General features: G+C 42.1%; 1 protein-coding gene across 5 annotated transcripts in view; it reads left to right on the top strand.

Annotated features, from left to right (window-relative positions):
• The first annotated feature begins 542 nt into the window (after window positions 1-542).
• Window positions 543-20,442, top strand: part of LOC106571593 (serine/threonine-protein phosphatase 2A 56 kDa regulatory subunit gamma isoform) — a 36,654-nt gene continuing 16,754 nt past the window's right edge. The window contains exons 1-3 of one of the 5 annotated variants that reach the window (XM_014144838.3): window positions 543-698; window positions 1,146-1,205; window positions 6,759-6,921. In XM_014144838.3, the coding sequence (XP_014000313.1) occupies window positions 672-698; window positions 1,146-1,205; window positions 6,759-6,921 (250 nt within the window). In that variant the 5' untranslated portion in view covers window positions 543-671. Of the gene's footprint in view, window positions 699-1,145; window positions 1,206-6,755; window positions 6,922-13,847; window positions 14,106-15,924; window positions 16,139-20,442 lie in introns of those variants that run through there. The other 4 variants (XM_014144837.3, XM_082961908.1, XM_045695862.2 and 1 more) reach the window with 4 other exon arrangements.

Genomic DNA, 20,442 nt, shown 5'->3' with positions numbered 1-20,442 from the left:
TTAGTCTAGAACAATTGCACAGTACATAATTAGTTGCATATCCTGTGCATGCACACCACGAATGGAAGAACTCCATAATCTGAATAAATATGCACAGCAGTCAGCGAAACCTACAGTCTTGCATCAGAGAGCTTGGCCACCAGATGGCATCTGCGTCCATGACTACCCCACACAGTGACTGAAAGAAGTCGGCATATTGAACATGATGTATAAGGCACTAACTACAGTAGCTACTAGTAATAGCTACATACACATTTGCTCATGTGCATCGTTATTTCTTTGAAATTGATGTGTCGTAGTCAGACACAAATACAAATAATAATGTATAGATAACTGACAATTCTAAAAGGTCTCCAGCAGATTCATTAAAAAAAAGTTAGCCCCACACATTAAAAGAAAAACTGCTACCTGCCACGTTGGAGAGGGAACAAGACCCACCCAATGACTGTATACTTTACTTATGCTGTAATTTGTCTCGCTGGCAGGGTGCTTCCATCACGAAGGTATAAAGAACTCCCTCCGATGCACTCACTTTCAGAGCACGTTGAGTCACCTGACAGATATCAGCCTATCATATCCGAGAGGATAGGCGAACGGCTGGTACGGTGGAGAGTTGTCAGGATTTAGCTTCAGTGTGTCAAAACGTGAACGACGGCGGTTATTTTTGTGCAATGCCGAATAAAGCGAAAAAAGAGAAGGTGAGTTAGGAGTTTGCTTGCAGAACAGTTGATACTAGTGCAGTGTACTAACAAAACTAGCTAGTTTTTTTAATGTTTTAAAACTACGAACAGACACCCATCGACGCGATATTTGTAATGTCCCATCAATGCATCATCAGCTAGCTAACTAGGCTTGCTAGCTAACGTTACCTGAGTGTTATAGTGAAGCTAGCTATAGTTTAACGAGTAACGTTAATACCTAACGTTACCGTATGTACGTTTTGTGGTACATAAACGCTAGCTAATGTTTTCTACTAAGTTCACTTTTTAAAGTGACAACTTGTTTAATTAACCACAACTGTCAGAAACAGTTTAGTTAGCGGAAAAGTTAACGAAGTGGTAGCTAATTTAACGTTAGTCAAAACTTGCCTCTGTCCCTTCACATGAGTTGACTAGTGAATAATGCATCTAACATTTTTTTTACAGGAGTCTCCTAAATATGGAAAAGTTGGTAAAACTGGAGGACAAGAGAACTCGGACATTGAGGTAACGTTATAACACCGCTTGCGTGTGCGCAACGCTCGCATGTTGATTTTGTCCACCAGCAACAGACTCGATTTAAAAATAAAACGTTCAATTTAACATTTATTTAACTAGGCAAGTCATGTAAGAACAAATGTATTATTTACAATGGCTTACACCGGCCAAACCCAAACGACGCTTGGCCAATTGTGCGCTGCCCTGTGGGACTCCCAATCACAGCTGGATCTGTGATACAAACTGAACCAACTATATTAATTTGGGGACAGGTCAAAAAGCATTAACAATTTATGGAAATGTAGCTAGCGAGCTTGCTAATGCTAGCAAATTTGTCCTTGGATATAAACATTGGTTGTTAATTTACCTGAAATGCACAAGGTCCCCTACTCAGACAATTAATCCACGGGTAAAGAGCTCGTTTTTAGTAATCTCTCTTCCTTCAGGCTTCTTCTGACTTTATATGGCGGTTGGCAAACAACTTTAAGCTGCATTACCACCACCAACTGTAGTGTGGACCTCAGTTCCTCTTTCAATCACCCATGTGGGTGTATCCTCTCAAAAACCAATGAGGAAATGGGAGAGGTGGGACTTGCAGCGCATCATATGTCACAAATAGAACCAAGTTATGTTTTAGCGCCTGGCTATGCAGACGCTCGTTGACATACGCAATGATTGAATAACATGTATGTGTACATTTTATTTACAGCGCACGCGGCATGTGCTATAACGTTAGCATGTTAGCTAACGTTATATCACCAACTAAATATGAATGAACTTTGGTTTTGAATGCAAGCATTTCAATTTGGATGCCATTTGGTCTATCCAAGTAGCTGTTTTCAACCTGAATCACATGGAGACGACACTAGCTGTAAGTGTTTAAGTCAGTTTCAAAAACATGGTAGCCACTACAATACTTTCCTGTGGATATTTTGCCTCGTATGCATGTCCAATCAAAAATGCATCTATTTTGTCCAATAGGTAAAATAATGTTTATTGTGTAGATACTCCCCTAAGAAAACCAATGATCCAAACTTCGTCTAACAATTTGTTCAAAAGTTATGCGCGTGTTTACTCTTGTAGGATGGACATTATTAGGGTGACTAATGGAGGCCAGAGAAAAAAGTGGTACAAAATCAGGGAAATTGCTTCCTGTCAGCTAGGCTGGGTTCTGTGCAAGAATTAAAGATGGATTTATGCAGAAATTTCTTTGCCATTTCGTGGTTGCAAAAATTCTAATAGTTTGCCTAATTTCAGTTTGACAAAACAAGCAAGTGTAGGGAATCAATGTACCTTCTGAAATATATTTTCCATAACCAAAGATATTGTTTTCAGCTGTTTGAAGCTGGTGTACGAAAACAAAAATTGAAGACGCAATAACTAAACTTTTTTTATTTTATAAAAAACATGTTTTTTTTTTCACCCCAATTTCGTGGTATCCAATTGATAGTTAGTCTTGTCACATCGCTGCAACTCCCGTACGGACTCAGGAGAGGCGACGGTCGAGAGCCGTGCATCCTCCGAAACACAACCCAACCACAGGAGTCGCTAGTGCGCGATGGGACAAGGACACCCCTGCCGGTCAAACCCTCCCCTAACCCGGACGACGCTGGGCCAATCGTGCGCCGCCCCATGGGTCTCCAGGTCGCGGCCGGCTGCGCCAGAGCCTGGACTCGATCCCAGAATCTCTAGTGGCACAGCTAGCACTGCGACGCTGTGCCTTAGACCACTGCGCCACTCGGGAGGCCCTGCAAAAACTAAACTTAAGAACGGGAAGCATATAAATAGCGCACATATAACATATCTATTGCTTTTTAGACTTGCTTTCAATGGGTGACAGATCTATAACATGCACTTCTATGTGAATTTAGTCAGGTTTCCCCAAAAGTTATATATTTCAGCTTTAAGGCTACTGTCTACCTGACAGGCTCACTTTCCCATTGAATTCGTCATATCATATCTGCAGGACATAAAACAATAGAGGTTAGATGGAAATTGAGAGATGACATGTAGTGTTTGTTTTATGGACTGGTTGGCTGACAACACAAATGATGTGCGCATCGATGTGGCTGGAAGGCATGCGTTATGATTCTAAATGGTCAGATCACTAGCAACAATGACAAGAAGCTGCCATGTGGGGAATCGTAGGTGGCTCGTGTCTTATGGATACCATGTCTTGTTTTGAGGTGTTGACTGATGTCATGTCTATGCTAATATGGCAATTATTTGTTAACTTCTCTAGGGCCAGTGGGACGATTTCGTCCCACCTACGTAACAGCCAGTGGAATCCCGTGGCGCGTTATTCAAATACCTTAGAAATCAATTTCAATTTCTCAAACATATGACTATTTTACACCATTTTAAAGACAAGACTCTCGTTAATCTAACCACACTGTCCGATTTAAAAAAGGCTTTACAACGAAAGCAAAACATTAGATTATGTCAGCAGAGTACCCAGCCAGAAATAATCAGACACCCATGTTTCAAGCTAGCATATAATGTCACATAAACCCAAACCACAGCTAAATGCAGCACTAACCTTTGATCTTCATCAGATGACAATCTTAGGACATTATGTTATACAATACATGCATGTTTTGTTCAATCAAGTTCATATTTATATCAAAAACCATCTTTTTACATTAGCATGTGACGTTCAGAACTAGCATACCCCCCGCAAACGTCCGGTGAATTTACTAAATTACTCACGATAAACGTTCACAAAAAACATAATTATTTTAAGAATTATAGATACAGAACTCCTCTATGCACTCGATATGTCCGATTTTAAAATAGCTTTTCGGTGAAAGCACATTTTGCAATATTCTAAGTAGATAGCCCGGCATCACAGGGCTAGCTATTTAGACACCCACCAAGTTTAGCCCTCACCAAAGTCAGATTTACTATAAGAAAAATGTTATTACCTTTGCTGTTCTTCGTCAGAATGCACTCCCAGGACTTCTACTTCAATAACAAATGTTGGTTTGGTTCAAAATAATCCATAGTTATATCCAAATACCGGCGTTTTGTTTGTGCGTTCAAGACACTATCCGAAAGGGTAAAGAAGGGTGACGCGCCCGATGCGTTTCGTGACAAAAAAATTCTAAATATTCCATTACCGTACTTTGAAGCATGTCAACTGCTGTTTAAAATCAATTTTTATGCCATTTTTCTCGTAAAAAAGCGATAATATTCTGACCGGAAAATCGTGTTTTACTACAAAGAGAGAGAAAATAAAAACATGGTGTTGCCCCGTGCACGCGCCTCAGTCTGATGGTCCTCTGATAGACCACTTACCAAAGGCGCTAATGTTTTTCAGCCAGGGGCTGGAATTACATCATTCAGCTTTTTCCCGGGTTCTGAGAGCCTATGGGAGCCGTAGGAAGTGTCACGTTACAGCAAAGATCCTACGTTTTCAATAAACAGAGCCAAGAAGCCCAAGGAATGGTCAGAGAGGGCACTTCCTGTACAGAATCTTCTCAGGTTTTTGCCTGCCATATGAGTTCTGTTATACTCACAGACACCATTCAAACAGTTTTTTATAAACCTTAGGGTGTTTTCTATCCAAAGCCAATAATTATATGCATATTCTAGTTTCTGGGCAGTAGTAATAACCAGATTAAATCGGGTACGTTTTTTTATCCGGCCGTGTAAATACTGCCCCCTAGCCCTAACAGGTTAACTAGCCAACAACTGTATTTGAGACAAGTGCTCATTGTGCAAATGTATTTGTTTTCAATAAATATTTGGAAACTAAATATTGTTTGCATGTTGTCAACAGTCTAAGCTAACTGTCTGTTTTGTCCCCTAGTTGCGAACGTGTCGGTTTCTGTTAAACAACCAACCAGTCTGTTTTTAGTATTCACTTTTCATATTAATTTGAAATTCCCCCCCCAAAGATGGATGATTTCTCACAAAAACAAGCGTATCTCTGTGAAATGTTTTTTGATATAATGTTATGTTAAAGACCCCACTGAATGATTCAGAACATGAATAATCATATTTGTCTTGGTAAAATGTATTTTCTAACAGAAGGAAGTGAAATTTTATCACCAAAGCTTGTTTTCACAGTTGAAAGACAAACCGCACAGACAACCGGTAGAGTAGGTTTAAATGTAATTTTATATAACATTCTGGCTTGTAATGAACATTTACATGATTTTGCAGGCAGTTTCAGACTATTACATTGATTAAATCAGGCTGTAATACACAGACTAGGTAGCCACTATCCCTTCACTTGGTCAGAATGGATGGTAAAAGTAATGTTTGCGAAACATTAGCTACTATCATTGTGCTCTGAGACCACTTGTGATGGTTAGCTATGTCAGTTCAAATCAGAAAATATACTGAAGACCAAAACGAAGATGTGGCCTTGAACCCACAGAAACACACACACACCAATCGGTAATGAAAAAAGCTCATAGAATGGAAGATGTCCCTTGTTAACACCCAGTAATGCATTTCTTTATTCTGTGTTGTCTGCCCCTCTCTGGGGCTATAATCCGGGGTTATCTATCTACTGTGTGTCATCAGCCATGAGGCAGATCTGCTAATGCGCCAACCTTGTGTCAAATTGAAATCGATGGACAACAAGCTGTTGCTGTATTACTCCCCCACCCCTTCCCTGCGTACAGCCAGGCTCCACTCTCTTCTCGGATGCTTCTGGGCACTAGGGCTCTAAGCTTTCGACGTCAATGGGACAACGACAAAAACATGGGAGTCATATTAAGACAGGCTGGTTCAGGCTTGGTAATTTCCTTTGTTTAAGCGCTAATGGTCTGTGAGCTGGCATGATCTTCTCATTGTTTGAGCAAGGTTAAAAAGGGCACTAAATGTAAGCAGTCTGTTAATATGTAGTCTGCTTTTTTCTGAACAGACATTTCTGCCTCTCTGGTTGATATAGCTAAACCTATTTTCTATCCATCTCGTGTGTTTTGGATGTATGAACCACACCTCGATCTCTAACCCAAGGGCCTAACGAGCCGCAGTATGAAGCGAATAGTATATGAAGCTATGAAGCCCACACATTTATGAAGCTAAAGCTGTTATATGAAGCTAATAAGAAGCTGGCACAGTAAGAAGCTGGCACACATTGGGTAAATGAATCAGCGGGAGAAAAGACCTTCGGTTGGGTCACATGCGTCAGTAATCCAGGCCCATCACGGGGTCCAGCAGCTTTAGTCTTCCAGACAGACAGTCAGCCAGCCGGCGGCTCACTAAGAAGGCCTAAAACCCTAAACCCCTGTCTTGTGGTGTGAAGGGCAAAATTAGTTGAGTTTTTAAGTTCATTTGACAAATCCCACCCCCCTTGTGTATGTTTGTGGGGATGAATGGATCCCAGCAGGCAGATTGGACAAGACAGGAGAAACTGCCCACATTCACCAGATTACATATCCAACCTAGGGGAGATTAGGGACAACACTGGGTTGTGCTAAAACCTTTTGAAATGAATAGTCCCTCTCTTTGTCATTTAAAAAAAAAAAATTGTTTGGTGTCTCATGAACAAACCCAGGTGCATGCTCTGTTCCACCCCTCTACTCTTTCCCTCCCTTCATACAGCAGGGCTCCAACAGAAAAGGCAGTAACAGTGTCCCTCCTACCACTCAGCTGCTGAAGGGCAAGCAGCTGGGTTCCCAGATGCCTGTCAAGAAGGACAAGAGGCAGAGCTCGTCCCGCTTCAGCCTCAGCAACAACAGAGAGCTGCAAAAGCTGCCTGCCTTCAAAGGTATGACTGGACCTAATCTAGTCTATTCCTTGCCTTGCCGTAATGCAGCCCATTTTTTTGCCTTCAAAAGTATGACTGCATAGTACGCCACTACTAGCTTAGGCTAGTTGGGGCTGGGGGATATATCGAGTTAAATAAATAATGAGTTTTTGATGATATTTCAAATGCTTGTATTGCAAGAATCAAGTTTTTACATTTTTTTTATGAGCCGCTTGTTCACATGTTTTTGGTCTCGCCTCCTTCGTTCCTTCTGTGGTGTGCACATTCCCATTTACGCCAGAGATCTGTATATAATGACGAGATGCTCATGTCTCCGCCCTAACAATGGACGTTGTTGTCCCAAAGGCGGGAAGGGTGGCGGCAAGCTTAGGTCCAAAATAAGCCCATAGAAATGCATTGGGCTTATTTTGTGCAGATTTTGGTGAGATAGAAACCTCTCGCTTCGCCTCTTCCTCTTTGTTTACACACACACACCAAGCCTCTAACCTGCCACTCACAGCAACAAAGATGGGAGATCACTTCTTCCTCTGACAAGCGGTTTCAACTCGCTATTTGCATTTGAGGTTTAGTCCAACATAATTGGTCATATAGACACCGAAACAAATGGAGACAATATTTTACTGTAATAGAGGAGAAGTGAACCTCTCTAACGAGACCCTTTTATTTTTCAACTACTGAAATTGCGCTCAGCAGAAACTACTTAAACGGGAGCATCAATGAACATTGCTTCTGGAAAATGAATGCGCGGTTTGTTGCGTGCAGTGTTGTGGTACCACTAGCTGCATTTTAGCCAATGCCTGTTATACTAGCTGTCTATTCTGTTTAATAAATGTGCAATAAACATAAAACACTATTTTTAATAAGGAATTGGCAACTCGTTCTTAGAAATAAACTAGGCCCCTTCATTTCAACATCTGAACAAAGTGGACAGGCTAATATGCTGTTTAAACAGTTGGGGAGACACACAGAAGTGTATTCATAACAATTCAACTGCTCTGCCTTGTTAGCTAGCAAATAGATCCAAATTATTGTCTAAACTTGACATATTCAGATTAGCTGGCTACTCACTAGCACATGACCTTTAGATTGTTTGAGACCTGTGTTAGTTTTCTAAAACACCTGCAACAAGAAGTTAGTCATTATTAGTGAATGTGCATTATGCATAGTTTTGGTTAAATTTGTAACAAAAAGGGCATTTTCATAGACTGACTTGAAAGCCAGATCAGTGACTATTGCAAAAAAGACAGGTTAAACTATTTTGCTAAAATTATTGCAAGGGAGTATGGTTGTGGAAGGCTTATATTTAGCTTGGGTATCATTTCACAGGCCCTGAATAAATTTAGATTATTGCTGACTGTTTGAAATGCAGTGTATTTGACATTTTAATTGTACAGCAAAGCTTATTTAGAGAACATTAAAGTCGAGATTTTGTGAATCGTCTGAAAGTTTAAAAAAAATTAAAAAATATCTAGATTATTTTTAGGCTGTATCGCCTAGCTCTAAACAGTTTATTCAAAGACCTATTTTCTGTCACTCTGTTCACTCTATAGGTAGAAGCAGATTATCTGCACTGAACAAAAATATAAACGCTAAGTGTTGGTCCCATGTTTTATGAGCTGAAATACAAGATTGCTGAAATGTTACAGACGCACATAAGCTTATTTCTCAAGTTTTGTGTGCTAATTTGTTGATGTCCCTGTTAGTGAGCATTTCTCCTTTGCCAAGGTAATCCATCCACCTGACAGTTGTGGCATAGCTGATTAAAACAGAATGATCATTACACAGGTGCACCTTGTGATGGGGACAATAAAAGGCTATTCTAAAATGTGCTGTTTTGTCACAACACAATGTCACAGATATCTCAAGTTTTGAGCGAGCATGCAATTGATATGCTGACTGCAGGAATGTCCACCAGAGCTGTTGCCAGAGAATGGTATGTTCATTCCTCACCCATATGCCGCCTCCAACGTCATTTTAGAGAATTTGGCAGTACGTCCAACCGGCCTCAACCGCAGACCACTTGTATGGTGTTGTGTGGGAGAGCGGTTTGCTATTGTGAACAGAGTGCCCCATGGTGGGTTTATGGGCAGGCATAAGCTACGAACAACGAACACAATTGCATTTTATCGATGGCAGTTTGAATGCTCAGAGATACTGTGATGAGATCCTGAGGGCCCATTCAACCACCGGCATTGCATGTTTCAGCATAATAATGTACAGCCCCAAGTCACAAGGATCTGTACACAATTCCTGTAAGCTGAAAATGTCCCTGTTCTTCCATGGCCTGCACACTCACCAGACATTTCACACATTGAGCATGTTTGGGATGCTCTGGATTGATGTGTACGACAGTGTGTTCCAGTTCCTGCCAATATCCAGCAACTTCGCACAACCTTTTTGAAGAGGAGTGTGACAACATCCCACAGGCCACAATCAACAGCTTGATCAACTCTGAAGGAGATGTTTCACGCTGCATGAGGCAAATGGTGGACACACCAGATACTGACTGGTTTCTGATCCACGCACCAGCATGCATAAAAACCGAAGTCATATTCATATCAAATGGAGAGAAAATACCAAATTAGGCTCTTTGGCTATATGACCCAGATCTTCCAACATGGAGGGGGGGGGGGGGGGGGGGGGGATTATGACAGGACATTTTGCACTGCTTTGGTGTAAATCTTACATCTGTCTACATTGTTCTCTTGCATTCTGTAAATTGTTTAACATCTTAAAATAATAGGTTATGCAGGCTATAGCAAAGGAATAGGCCACTTGGCATGGCCATGCTGTGCGGTTCCCGGTCAGCTCCTTACTGCGTGGTGTTGGTCAAGTTGAAGTGGGCTGTACATCGTCTGTCACATCACGATGTCGTCACCATCTTCAATATCCGATACTATCATAAGATTGCCCAACCCTTTTGAACCACTTTTGATTGACTCTCGTCTCTCAGGACAGAACCATGTATAGGCTTGGTAAGGTTTGGTTTCCCAGCCCACCCTACTGATTGATGCATGTCCCCTGGCCTTGGCTTAGCCTTTAAGTTCAGCCTTGGTAAGCCTTAGCATAGCTGCCTGCCATCTCCAAAAGTCTGCTTGCATTCTTATCTGACGTAAATCACACTGTCTCTTTCTGTGTGTGTGTGTCTGAACATCCACACTGCCCTGCTATAAAACGCAACGCCATGGTGTTGCGCAAGCCATGGTAACATTGAATGTAAGTGACTGACTGCTTGATTTAACCCAAGTGTCTATATTTAGGGAATAATCCAGAGATAAGGCTTTAATGCTGCGGGGCCTTGTGTTTCAGGATGCTGCCAGTGCCTAGATAAGCGGGTGGCTGGCAGGGAGCTACAGTGTACAACTGCAACCCACCTCTCATCCCCTGCTTCTCTCATGGAAAATATCAGCACTGGCAGATGCATATCCAATGCTATCATGTTACTACTTTGAGTGACTGGCATGAAGTTGGCTCTCCATGGCCAAACTTTTAAAGATGTGGAAAGTGCACAGTGTGCAAATCCAGTGGCTTTTACAGGAGAGATGATGCAGTCTTGCAGAGTCCATAATAATGTTAGTGTTTAGGAGCTTCTAGAGTTTTAATGTAGCTGTGTTTGGACCACTGTGTGGTTCCTCTCCATGCTAATCTACCATGACCTGAACCACCAAACCTCTCTAGGGCAAAGTGGAGAGCCGCTGGCTTCAACTCAGTCTAGACTGGAGCTTTGCCGACAATCCAGACGAACACACACACACACACACACACACACACACACACACACACACACACACACACACACACACACACACACACACACACCACAGTTGCCTTGTTACAGTTACCAACCAAGCCAGCTACCTCAGCAGTGATATGGTGTCATGACCTGTATTCACCTCTCATTCTTTTCTATGTCTTCTGTCAGACCGCAGTGCTTCCCCCTGGGATTCTTTTCGGCAGCGGTGGCAATGGTATGGGGGGTGCATGGCTGCTAGGGTTAGTGAATTGCTGCTAGTGTTAGTGCATTGACATGCTAGCTGTTCTTATAGACTTCAAGTCATTTGAGCTAACGACTATCCATTTTAAAGCCTGTCTTGTTAGAGCCACTGCTGCTAAATTTTAATACAGGGGAAACACTGGACAGCCTACATTGTCAGACACAAAGGACTGTTCTCTGATCATGTGAGACCTTTTATCTTGGTTTTACTATGTCTTTACAACACATTCCATAAGCTTTGATTCGTGATAACAGCTGGGCATGTCCAGCAACGAGGGTTTCTCCAAGTATTGTCCCATGGGCCATGGATGTTATCAGTGGTCCTGTCCTGACAGGCAGTCAGGCAAGGCTGGTTTTCAGAGCTTTACCAAAGTGTTCACTCTGGAGACTTGGGCTACATGAAGTAGTAGAGTGCTGCTTTTGGAAAGTTTGTTATTTTAGTAAGTGCCTCTTTTGGACAGCAGTCTATAGGCAGGAAAAGATGCCTGATACCACCTCACATTATTGCTGAGTGGAAGATGCGGTATGTTCCGTGTTCATGTGGTGATTAATGCCTGAAAAGAGCTGTGCCACGGTCGCAGGATAATTGATAAGCATGACAAACATGTTATTTTTGGGAGACAGCAACACCACACCGTTTCAGACGGGTGCCTTTTTTATTTTTATTTTTTCACCTCAACTCTCCAGCTGCAAGTGTTTGCCAAAAGGTAGTGAACGAACAAACAGCTGGTGATGGTGTGAAAAGAGGAACTGTCCTGGGAGGGATACAGTTTCTCACGCTCTGTCTCCCTCTGTTGGGGGGAATGGGAACTGTGGTCTCATAGTGGATAAAGTTCACTCTGTGACTTGGCTGGATGATAAATCGCTTCAAGTTCAGTAATCGAGGTCAATAGAACCTCAGGGTCAGCAGTCTGTCTTCAATTCCTGTCGTTGACTCCTCTTTGAAATCACTACAAAACAGACTTTGTTAACGTTAATAGCCAGAGTCAGTCACAAGATCAACCCCGTCGTTCTGCACAGATGTAGAGGCTAGCGTGAGTTTAAATAACTGGAGCACGGTTGCGTGTGCCAAAGTAGAGTTTAGAGGATAACCGCAGACCGATGGAGAGTGTGTGTTCGTGTGTCCGTTCACGCAGGCGTGCGCTTATTTGGTCTGTATCAGAAGAACAACAGCTCTTCAGACAGGAGAATGCCCCATGACTAGGCAGTGGGATGATGGTGAGTGGACTGGTTTGGAGGATTTCTAATTGAGTCAAATCTGTTCACAGCATGCGAGTGTTACATCTGCTTTACGTTTGGTGAGACTGGGCAGAACAGATGGAGCTCCAAATGTAGTTAATGAAGGACAAGGCTGCAAGTCTCTATCAATAACTTTATAGAAATGAGTCAATAGCAACATCAATGCTTCCTCACACCTTCCTGTAGCCACCCAGCCCAGGACCTACAAAGTTCAGACTGAAAACACTCAGCAGCTAACCTGACTGGTCAATTTCCGTTTTACCTGCTACAAACAAAGCCAAGGAGTCCCGCTTAGAGTTGGTGTTTTCTGTTCACTGGATGCACTATGACTAACTTTACCTAAGGATTTGGGTCATCAACCACAGTAGGAGGGATACATTGACCCGTCTATTTTATTTTCTCTATGCACACTCACTCCATACGCGCACACTCACTCGCACATAGTCACACTAACACTCCCAACACGCACACTTAATTTGCTCATACATACATGCATGCATGCATGCATGCATACATGCATGCATACATGCATACATACATACATACATACATACATACATACATACATACATACATACATACATACATACATACATACATACATACATACATACATACATACATACATACATACCTTATCAACCTCTATCATTCCAGTATCCCTGCACATTGTAAATATGGTATTGGAACTGAACCTGTATATACTGTAGCTTACTTTCTCGAGCTCTTATTTCTATTTCTCATGTGCTTTTGTTTTACTTTTTGGGGGGGGATTTTTTTATAGTACTACAGATATTGATTACTGCATTGTTGGGAGAGCACGAGCAAGAAAGACAATTCGCTGTAATTGTGCATGTGACATTGAAAACGTGAAACTTGGCTCTTACAATGAACGTGGTTAGTCAGTCTACACGTGTCAGTCTTATAAAGCAGAAAAGTCTGACACACACACACACGACTAAGAACAATAGACGGATGTGAGCCATTGCTGTGTGTGCACTATGTGGTGCAGATGGGGACATTGCATTGGTGTTAAGCACTGTAACTGCTCACTCTGGGAGAGCAGCTGAGGCAGAGCACACTCGCTCACTGGCTTCCTGTTTTTTGTATAATCTTGGCTTCCTGTTTCTCACACCTGGGCCATCTGTCCACACACACACATCAGCAGTGAATTCTGTGTTTATAACAGCCTTTTACTGAATGATAATCAATGCTTCCCTTCAAGTGTTATTTTTCACATCTGTAATTGTTCACTGTGTCATTGTGTTATGTTGTTTGAGGGGAATTCCAGGTGTTGTGGCTCCAGAAAGGACAGCTAAAGATATAGCCTAAAAATGTCAGTGTGTGTGTGTATAGAACTGACCTACTTTCTGTGATGCATCAATGGACTCTCTGTGCTTTTCCTGGAGTGAAGATAAGGGAGGTGATATGTATTAGGATAAGCCAAAAACTCTGCTTGTTGGGAATGTAATTTATTGTAGGGTAGACTTGTGTGTGAGCCTGAGAGGGAAATAAAAAATAAATGAGGGGAAAGGTTAGCTGTGCCTCAGTTAGCCAGACCTCCTACCTCTGCTCCAATCGCAGCAAAGGCCCTGCCCCAGCCCACCAGCCAATCCCCTGCTTCAGCCCACTAGCCAATCCCCTGCCTCGTGGTTATGCATTCTGACAGCTTTCCCTGTGTGACCCAGGTTGGCCAATCAGACTCCTTCCTAGAGGGATGACATCACTATCTAGCCTGTTCCCTCCAGCAGCAGGGCAGAGCTTTATTTTCTGCTCTGAGTGTTTGATGCAAAATGGAGGCTGGCTCCTCGACTTAGCCTGGGCTATCGCTATCCCCTCTTCTACCCCAGCCCCTAGATGTTGACATGTACTAGAGCTGCCAGTGCGATGGTTCTGGAGGGACCAAACTCAAATGGGCCTTTCCAGCCCGTGGCCCTCATGCATTTTAGAGGTGAGCAACGCTAGCTGGCTGGCTTTTTGTTTGTGTGTGTGTGGGGGAGGTGGACAAGAATGTTGCGATTTACCATCTGTAGCTTTTTTAAGTGTGCTTTGGAGATAAACACTTTTGAGTGTAATGCCTGCTTTAGGAGGAAGGGTGTCTTTTTTTATCGTTATCTGCGTAACTGGGGTGTATTTGGAGCAGGAAAAGGTTGTGTGTGTTTGTCCTATGAAAACTAGGATCGCTTAGTGAGAGACAGCGATGGGAGGGGGGCTAGTTTTACTGCCTTCTGCCTCTCCCATCCCCCATCAAGACTGCTGACGTCAAAGGAAGTGAGGTCACAGCCGTTTGCGTGTGTTTGGTGTTACCCTAAAGCGGCAGGGCCCTTTGGCTATGTTCTGTCTTGCAGTCCTCCCCTCGCAGTGGAAATTTTTCATACATCCCCTCAGTGTTACACCATAGCTTTGAAGGGGAAAATGAGTACAACAGTAGCAGACGCAGACTATCGTGTGCATGACTTTTGAGATGAATTAATTGATGTTATTTTGCTGCTGGGTTGAATGTATCAGAACAGCGTAGATATCAACATAAATTGTCCCCTGTTAAATGTAGGCTACACATAAACAAAGATGAACACTTCAAGTCAGTGTGTATCTACTGTCATTGTCTCCTGTAATAATCATGTTTGGTTTACTGTTTTGAAGAAACGGTTTCCTCGTTGCAATATGAGTAAATGTTTATAGAAACCATACTATGTGCTGATGGGGACACTACACTAATCTCGTTTTATTATGCACATACAGTACCAGTCAAAAGTGTGGACACCTACTCATTCAAGGATATTTCTTTACTTTTACTGTTTTCTACATTGTAGAATAATAGCAAAGACCATCAAAACTATGACGTAAAACATTTGGAATCATGTAGTAACCAAAAAAGTGTTAAAACAAAAATAGCCACCCTTTGCCTTGATAACAGCTTTGCACACTTGACATTCTCTCATCCAGCTTCATGAGGTAGTCTCCTGGAATGCATTTCAATTAACAGGTGTGCCTTGCATAAAGGGAATTTGTGGAGTTTCTTTCAAGGGTGGAATACAGAAGATATCCCTATTTGGTAAAAGACAAGTCCATATTATGTCAAGAACAGCTCAAATAAGCAAGGAGAAATGACAGTCCATTACTTTAAGACATGGTCAGGCAATCTGGAAAATTTCAGACTTTAAAATGTTCTTAAAGTGCGTTTGCAAAAACGATCAAGTGCTATGATGAAACTGGTCTCATGAAAACCGCCACATGAAAGGAAAACCCAGAGTTACCTCTGCTGCAGAGGATAAGGTCATTTAGATTTGCCAGCCTGAGGAATTGCAGCCCAAATAAATGCTTCTGAGTTCAAGTAAGACACATCTCAACATCAACTGTTCAGAGGAGATTGCATGAATCAGGCCTTCGTGGTCGAATTGCTGCAAAGAAACCACTACTAAAGGACACCAATAAGAGACTTGCTTGGGCCAAGAAACAAGAGCAATGGACATTAGGATGGTGGAAATCTGTCCTTTGGTCTGATGAGTGCAAATTTGTGATTTTTTTTTATTTATTTTTGGTTCCAACCGCTGTGTCTTTGAGACGCAGAGTAGGTGAACGGATGTTCTTGACATGTGTGGTTACAACGATGCAGCATGGAGGTGTGAGGGTGCTTTGCTGGTGGTACTGTCTGTGATTTATTTAGAATTCAAGTTACACTTAACCACCATGGCTACCACAGCATTCTGCAGCGGTACGCCATGCCATCTGGTTTGCGCTTAGTGGGACTATCATTTGTTTTTCAACAGGACAATGACCCAACACACCTCCAGGCTGTGTAAGGCCTATTTGACCAAGAAGGAGAGTGATGGAGTGCTGCATCAGATGACCTGACGTCACAATCACGTGACCTCAACCTAATTGAGATGGTTTCGGAGTTCGACCGCAAAGTGAAGAAAAAGCGGCCAACAAGTGCTCAACATATGTGGGAGCTCCTTCAAGACTGTTGGAAAAGCATTCCAGGTGAAGCAGCTTGAGAGAATGCCAAGAGTGCAAACTGTTATCAAGGCAACAGGTGGCTACTTCGAAGAATCTAAAATTGAGAATTATTTTGATTAGTTTAACCTGTTTTTGGTTGCTACATAATTCCATGTTATTTCATAGTTTTGATGTCTTCGCTATTATTCTACAATGTAGAATATATTAAAAATAAAAACCCTTGAATGAGTAGGTGTGCCCAGATTTGACTAGTACTGTAGATTATGCTAAGACACCTGTGACCTGCTGCCTCATGATATTTGGGGGGGGGTTAATGCATTAAGCATCAGCACTCGTTCAAATATCCATAGAAGCTAATGGCCACTGGCACTGTTGCGAATAGTTTAGTGAGACACTGCAGCACTGACACTGCCATTTTGGCTTCGAGGTGGGGACTTGTTACTATACCTAGTCATGAGAAATGCATGTATGCCGTATTTGGCATCTAAATGGTGCGAAAATTCAAAGCAGTTTGTTTAGGGAGAGCACTCCACACTTTCAGCTTGGCCTAAAGTATTGAGAGCAGGCACCTCTAGCCACACTACGGGGCTGTTGCAGAGACCCAGTTTAAGCTTGCTACTGGAGTTAAAAGCGTTTTCAACAGACTTTCCACCGCAAGTGCCTTGACTGGATCTGTGCAACAACCACCCTTCAGATGTGCTTGTGTTCACTGGGAGTTCTGATGAAGTGGGTCCTAGATCTCTTGCCTTTTACACCTGTCAAATGTTCAGATGCGTTCTCTTAAACTGTAATTGCCTGTGGGGGCATAAAGGTGATGTGCCCGTGCATGCACGCTGTGTCTGTCAGCTGTGTGTGACGCACGCCACAGCGCGTCCCTTAATGTTTTAGGCGTGTTGAGAAACCCTAGTGCTGTTGTAAGGGAAGCAGGGGTACGGTAGGCATGGAGGATCATGGGAGATGCGTGTTAAAGCAACAACACATGCCTCAACACACCTGACACTGGCATGTACCATAGCAGGAGCAGTGTTGGGAAACAGGATATCGACACGGACATGTTAGAACAGGGCTGTCAGGTAGTGTATTTTTACTTTGTGAAAAACATAGGTTTAGGCCTAGTTATGTTATGGAATTTTCCAGTTTGGCCAATCACTAGGGTTGGTGCACTACTCGTATTTCATATGCAAATTATTACATTTTGAGTGAAATGCTCGAGATTTGCTATGCTCGAGATTTGCTGTGCTCTATGATCAACAGCCCCCGTCCCAGTTTGTGCAACATTTTCTTCAGGATTTTTTATAGGGTTGCGTCAGGTAAATGGGCTCTAGTAAAAAGTATCCCGTTCCATAGGGAAAAGGGTACCATTTCGGACACAGCCTCTTGGTCATGCTGTGGGAACTGGGAAAATCTGAGATTGCCAGGCAGTTTTTTTTTTTCTTTTTTTTTTTCTCTGTGATAAGGTGTGACATTATTGTTGGATGTTCAGTCTCCCTCCTAAGTATCTCTCATTTGTTTTAGTGTTAGGGCTTAGCCTATATCCAGCATATCTGGATACACTCCCCTACATATGTGTTTGGACAGTGATGCTATTCTCTATTCCAGCATTTAGGAATTGACATAAAATGTTTCATGAGGTGATGGTACAGATCAAATCAAAATATATTTGAGAATTCAAAGTAGCCATTCTCTCAACCAGCTTCACCTCGAATGATTTTTCCAAAACTTTTGACTGGTACTGTACATGTTATTCAATCATTGCACCCACACTGCTCGCGTGCGTCTGCGTAGCCAGACACTAAAATATAACTTGGTTCTATTTCTGACCCTTGATGCGCTGCAAGTCCCACCTCTCCCATCTCCTCATTGGTTTTTAGGAGCATATACCCAAGTGGGTGATTGAAAGATGAACTGAGGTCCACACTCCAGTACAGTTGGTAGTGGTAATGCACCTTAAAGTTGGTTGCCAACCACCATATAAAGTCCAAAGAAGAAGCCTGAAGGAGGAGAGATTACTAAAAACTAACTGTTTACCCTTTTAACTGTGGATTGTCGGAGTAGAGGACCTTGTGCATTTCAGGTAAAATAACAAGCCAATGTTTATATCCCAGGACAAATTAGCTAGCTAAATTGCCATGAATGTTTAATGTGTTTCGACCTGTCCCCAAATTAATATAGTTGGTTCAGAGTTTGTTTTGATATTTCAAGCTGTGTGTCCTGATCGCGTCTGTTGGGCATGGACAAAATCAACATGTGCGCAACGGCACACGGTCTGGTCAGCATGTTAGTGTACCATATTCCTAGCACGCAATGACTACATCAAGTTTGTGACTCCACAAACTCGTTGGATACATTCGCAGTTTGTTTTAATTCTGTTTTGGGGCATGTTTTGCGCAATAAGTACTGACCTTTAGGTTACTGGCCCAATGCTCTTAACCGCTAGGCTACCTGCCACCAGGGTCCCTCTGTAACTTTCTCACTCATCACCATTCACGATTGTCATTGTTATCTGTATTCATGGTAGGAACCACATTCATGCTTACATACTATAAAAATGACACCATTTATCATTCACTTCCTATTGGACAAAACATAATCTGAAACGCAACCAAAACAAGCTTTAAATGCACCAAACAAGTTTGTAGAGTCACAAGCTTGATGGTCATTGTGTGCAAGGAATATGAGACCAAATACTACACTTTTGACTTCTTTAATAAATACTTATGACATCTTCAAATGGGGGACTAGATGTATAAAGTGCTTTTGTTTCTAAACAGTAAAGCACTGATGTATGAAAAATTCTGGAGTTTAGAGCCATATTTAAATATTAGTGTCACTGTCCAAATGCATAGGTAGGGTAGTGTAGATGCGTTGATATCCATTAACCTCTATGGGCAAGGCGGGACGAATTCGTCCCACCTACGTAACAGCCACCTGAATTCAGTGGCGCGATTTTTGAATCGTTTGAAATACTATTACTTCAATTTCTCAAACATATGACTACTTTACAGCTATTTAAAGACAATACTCTCCTTAATCTAACCACACTGTCCGATTTCAAAAAGGCTTTACAACGAAAGCAAAACATTAGATTATGTCAGGAGAGTGCCCAGCCAGAAATAATCAGACACCCATTTTTCAAGCTAGCATATAATGTCACAAAAACCCAAACCACAGCTAAATGCAGCACTAACCTTTTATGATCTTCATCAGATGACACACCTAGGACATTATGTTATACAATACATGCATGTCTGTTCAATCAAGTTCATATTTATATCAAAAAACAGCTTTTTACATTAGCATGTGACGTTCAGAAAAAGCATACCCCCCGCAAACTTCCGGGGAATTTACTAACAGTTTGCTAAATTACTCACGATAAACGTTCACAAAAAGCATAACAATTATTTTAAGAATTATAGATACATTACTCCTCTATGCACTCGATATGTCCGATTTTAAAATAGCTTTTCGGATGAAGCACATTTTGCAATATTCTAAGTACATAGCCCAGCCATCACGGCTAGCTATTTAGACACCGGCAAGATTAGCCTTCACCAAAATCCTATTTCCTATAAGAAAAATGTTCTTACCTTTCCTGTTCTTCGTCAGAATGCACTCCCAGGACTTCTACTTCAATAACAAATGTAGGTTTGGTCCCAAATAATCCATCGTTATATCCAAATATCCTCTGTTTTGTTCGTGCGTTCTAGACACAATGGTAAATAACGGTTGTGCGCATGGCGTGACAAAAAATGTCTAAATATTCCATTACCGTACTTCGAAGCATGTCAACCGCTGTTTAAAACCAATTTTTATGCCATTTATCTCGTAGAAAAGCTATAATATTCCGACCGGGAATCTGCAATAAGCTAAACAGCCGAATGAAGTTTCTCCACGGGGGCGAATCGTGCACGCGCCTCATTCAATGGTCCTCTGATCGGCCACTTGGATAAGGCGATAATCTGTTTCAGCCAGAGGCTGCCTCGTCATCGTTCAGGTTTTTCCCGGGTTCTGAGAGCCTATTGGAGCCCTGGGAATTGTCACGTTACAGCTAAGATCCTTACTCTTCAATAAACAGATGCAAGACGCACGACTCCTTGTCAGACAGGCCACTTCCTGCATGAAACCTTGTCAGGTTTTTGCCTGCCATAGGAGTTCTGTTATACTCACAGACACCATTCAAACAGTTTTAGAAACTTTAGGGTGTTTTCTATTCAAACCTGAACAATAATATGCATATTCTAGCTTCTGAGTTGGTGTAGGAGGCAGTTAAAAATGGGCACATATTTTTTCCAAAATTCTCAATACTGCCCCTTAGCCCAAACAGGTTG

This window comes from Salmo salar, chromosome 15 (genome assembly GCF_965601325.2).
Source record: "Salmo salar chromosome 15, fSalSal1, whole genome shotgun sequence".
Classification (NCBI taxonomy): Eukaryota; Metazoa; Chordata; class Actinopteri; order Salmoniformes; family Salmonidae; genus Salmo; species Salmo salar.
This window is presented reverse-complemented; position numbering and strand designations above follow the sequence as displayed.